This window comes from Triticum dicoccoides, chromosome 1B, assembly GCF_002162155.2.
Source record: "Triticum dicoccoides isolate Atlit2015 ecotype Zavitan chromosome 1B, WEW_v2.0, whole genome shotgun sequence".
Classification (NCBI taxonomy): Eukaryota; Viridiplantae; Streptophyta; class Magnoliopsida; order Poales; family Poaceae; genus Triticum; species Triticum dicoccoides.
In genome coordinates this window covers 606,940,160-606,944,042 of record NC_041381.1, presented here as the reverse complement: position 1 = coordinate 606,944,042, position 3,883 = coordinate 606,940,160, and the positions used below count along the sequence as shown (strand labels likewise).

General features: G+C 54.6%; 1 protein-coding gene across 1 annotated transcript; it reads right to left on the bottom strand.

Annotated features, from left to right (window-relative positions):
* Window positions 1-808: 808 nt before the first annotated feature.
* On the bottom strand, window positions 809-2,001 carry LOC119349064. Its single transcript, XM_037617071.1, has 2 exons — window positions 1,463-2,001; window positions 809-1,395 (listed from the first exon to the last, which is right to left on the bottom strand). The coding sequence occupies exons 1-2, from the start codon at window positions 1,672-1,674 to the stop codon at window positions 1,131-1,133; spliced, it is 477 nt and encodes a 158-aa protein (XP_037472968.1). The 5' UTR covers window positions 1,675-2,001; the 3' UTR covers window positions 809-1,130.
* Between the last annotated feature and the right edge of the window lie 1,882 nt (window positions 2,002-3,883).

The window sequence follows — 3,883 nt, the reverse complement described above, 5'->3', positions numbered from 1 at the left end:
TGGCAGAGTGGCCAGGCAAGGTAGAAGCCTCAATATGATCTGAAGACGGACTTGTGGAACATGGCGGCGACGACACACGAGTGCGTCTGACCGGATTGTGCCCTAGACCCTGTATGTGGCTCGGCTGAGGCTTCCGAATATGTTTCGGTTTCCAGCTTTTTAATGTTAGGCTTAGGTGAGTGGTTTGGGTATTGGCCCAGCTAGCACCCCTTCATCATTTTGGATAGGAGTAGCGGCATGTGTTGCCAAGATGATGGATTCAGGCTCATTGTTGTAATACTTTGTAAGGTCCTCGAGAATAATCAATAAAGTGGCCGTATGCATCTCCCAGATGCAGAGGCCGGGGGTCATCCTTCTTTTCAAAAAAAATGGTTATGAAGATACTCTACAGTATATTATTTTTTTCAGTTGAGAATATAGCTCTGATGTATGCTCTTCCCAGGGATGTACAATTCTGATGACAAACAAGGGCACTGAAGTGTTTCTGTTGGCGATGCATTCTTCTAATTACGCAAATATGGAGATACTCTACAATATATTCTTACTTTTCATAAAGTTCAAACGTTTAGTATATTTATATTTATCCTCATAAGTTTCACTATTTATCATAACAGAAATCCTCCTATAATTTATTGTAAATTCCTGCAGCAACGCGCGGGGTATCATCTAGTTTGATAACAATTGTGACCCAGCGTGGAGTTATCATGAGAAACATTGCAAAATGTACCTCCTGGAATTACAAACCCGAAGCAGCGCTACGCTGTAAATTTGGATCATCCAACATATATAGAATTTGGATCATCCAACATAGAAAGAAAACGGAGACGAAAGCCCTCTCTCCAGCCAAGTTCCTCCCGTATCCTTTGCGCTGGCCACAAAGTAAAATACACACCGCAGAAGTGAAGCACAGCCTGATCTGCTCCCCTATTCGCAGTACACAGTTACAAACTCCATATTTACATCACAAGATATCAACTGTCTCACACAGAAGTTCCTCTCATGAATCATTCGCAGACTAATGCGCCTGCAAACAAGCAGAGCTCCCGCACAAGGACACGGAGAAGAAGAGCAAGAACAAAGAAGAGGAACATTTTAAGTGACCTGACGAACCGAGAAAAACATCCCTGAACCTACTGATGGTAGCAGTCCTCGTTGACGGGGATGTTCCGGGGCGCCATGAAGCCGTTGCCGGCGTCCAGGAGGCCGAGGTTGGCGCAGGAGGAGCCCTGCGGCTTCCTGGCCATGGCCATGCCCCCCAGAGCGGCGTAGCTCTTGCAGGGCTTCATCTTGTGCCCGCGCGGCTTCTCCTTCTTCTGCAGGTCCTCCAGGCACCGCACCTCCGCCATGCACGCGAACGACTGCGACTTGCCCTGGTAGTACGCCGACAGCCCCTTCCTGCACAGCCAGATCGTTAGCCTCTGCTCGTCGTTCGTCGTCGACGGATAAGAGTACTGCTACTTACTTGGCCGGGAGGTGCGCCGTCATGCCGGACATGTCGTAGATGCTGTCCGAGTTCATCCGCCTCAGCGGCGCCTGCGGCGGCGCGGACTGGCGGCGCCCGCCCGCGACGTCTGGGAACCGGTCCCCCTCGTCGCCCGACTCGCCGCCGGAGGAGGCGCACGACGACGCCTCGAAGGCATCCTCCTCCTCCTCGCCCATCATCCTGTAGCTCATCTCGGCAACCAGCTCAACCCCGGCGGCCCGGCCCGTCCCCTCTTCCGCCGCTCGATCTCCCGACCTGCGCCGTTGCTCAGACGGCACGAAGACGCTCTGGTCTGGCAGTTGTTGGTCCCTGCGAGTGCAGCTCTGGTCGTTGGCCTTTGGAGCCCCGGCGGGGTGGCGCGCGCATATATAGGGCAGCACGGCAAAGGGCCACAGGCACGCGCGGCCGGTTCGTGCCGGTCCGGTCGCGCCGAGAGCTGGGACGGAACGGATAGCGTAGCGCGCCGGTGCCCGGTGCGCGCCCGCTCGCTTTCGTCCGGACGCGCGCGGTTTGGTTTGGTTCCGTTTGACCGACACCCGCCCCGGCTTAGCGTGCGCGATTCGCTGCCGATGCGCGCGCCCGCGGTCACCACCGTGGCCGCGCCGGTGGCGGTGAGTCACCACGGCACGGTCCGGGGTTTAATCAGGGTGACACGAAAAGCGGTGCGGCCGGCCACTCCCCTGCTCCCACATGGCTTTTCCCCGGATTCCGTTCCGGTCGGTCGGTCGGACGGTCAGGACCGGCCCCTGGTCTTATCCTCTTTGGGTTCGCGTCGCGTGTATGATGGATCATGGGTGGATGGGCGATGGGCCCCTGCGGGGTGATGGATGGGCTGTGAGGCTGGGGCGTGGGTCTCCCGTGCGGTGTGGTGCGGTGCGCCCATCATGCCGTGTCCAATGACCAAACCCGCATGGACTGTGTCGCTTTTAAAACTTTTGGCTGCGGACGTGTGGCCATTTCCTGCAGGAGCAGCGTGGTTTTTAATATTGTCGGTGAATCTTTGAAGGGATCGATCGATCGATCTCACATACGGCGGCGAGAACGGCCACATGAAAGAAGATCATGCGTTTCGTTTAAAAAACCTGTTGAAAGCCAGCGGAGCGTGTTGAGTCTTGGCTGAGGTGTGGCACACGTCCCGGACGGCACGTTCAGTCGGGCGCGCGCGCACGTGGGTGATACGTGCGTTGTGCGGTGGCTATTGTACTAGCTACTATAGGAGCCTAGGAGGATCTGCCTGCCATGCGTAGGCACTATTCATTTCGCATGGTGCGCACTCTCCTCCGGTGAAACGACCATCAGGAAAACAATCAACGCACCAACTCTCACTCACTAGCCAGTGGCAGTGGGTGAAAGTGAAACGTGTACGTTTTCGGACATCATTTTCCCGACAACGCTTCAACATCACTCCACCCTTCGTTCGTGGCACTGGAGCGAAGATTTTTTGAAAAATAAGGCGAGATGAACACGCACCCACGTAAGAAAAAAGAATGAGACACGCACACATGAGAAGACCAGCCTTCGAAATTTTTTCTTTGCAACGGAGCATGTCTTGCAGAAGAAAAACTGACGCACGATAGCATCGCGTATATATTCACGTGGGTGGCTCGTGGCCGGAACAAGTTCTGAACTCCACTATATTTATCTATCTGGTAATATAAGAATCTCTCCATCCAAACATGAACATGATTTCCCTCCGTGTGTCACATCACATCGATTACTCGCATCGCCATCCACGAAAAGCAAAACCATTCCCCCAATACAATATTCAAACCCAGAGCCTAAGCTCGAGGACGTGGCGGAGATGGAAGTCACGAAGCAGCGGGGACACGCGGCGGGGAGGAATCCGCTACGCGCCACCTGCGTGTCCATAGAGAATCCGGCGAGCCTGACACGTCGGGCGCCCGGCAGCACACGTCGGCCCCAGAGCAAGGAGAAAACGGCTCCCGCGCTTAAACAAATCGCCGGCGCGCGCGTCGCGTCACCGCCATTTCCGGCGACGGGGCCACGGACGGGCCTTTTCCCGGCGACGGGGCCACGGCGTCTGACCAGGGCGCGCGCGCGCCGACACCAGCTTTCTCGTGTTCGCATGGCAATGGCGATGGCATGGCATGGATGCCGTCGCCCGGCACGAGGCGCCCCGGTACCAGATGCCGCTGCCTTTTTGTTTATTCTTGCCTCTGCAACTTAGCCAGGCGATCAGTGTGCTAATCTGGTGTATTTTTCGTTCCTCTGCAGCTTAGTCAGACGATCTTTTATTCAATCGTTTGCTTTAACTGATAACTGTCGTGTCCTTATTGGCTTAGGTCATATACAATGTTACTATCTTAGGAGTGTCATGTATGATAGGGGTGAGGTGAAGAAAAGAAAACTTATAAAAAAAGGTCTGTCTTTTCTTATTTA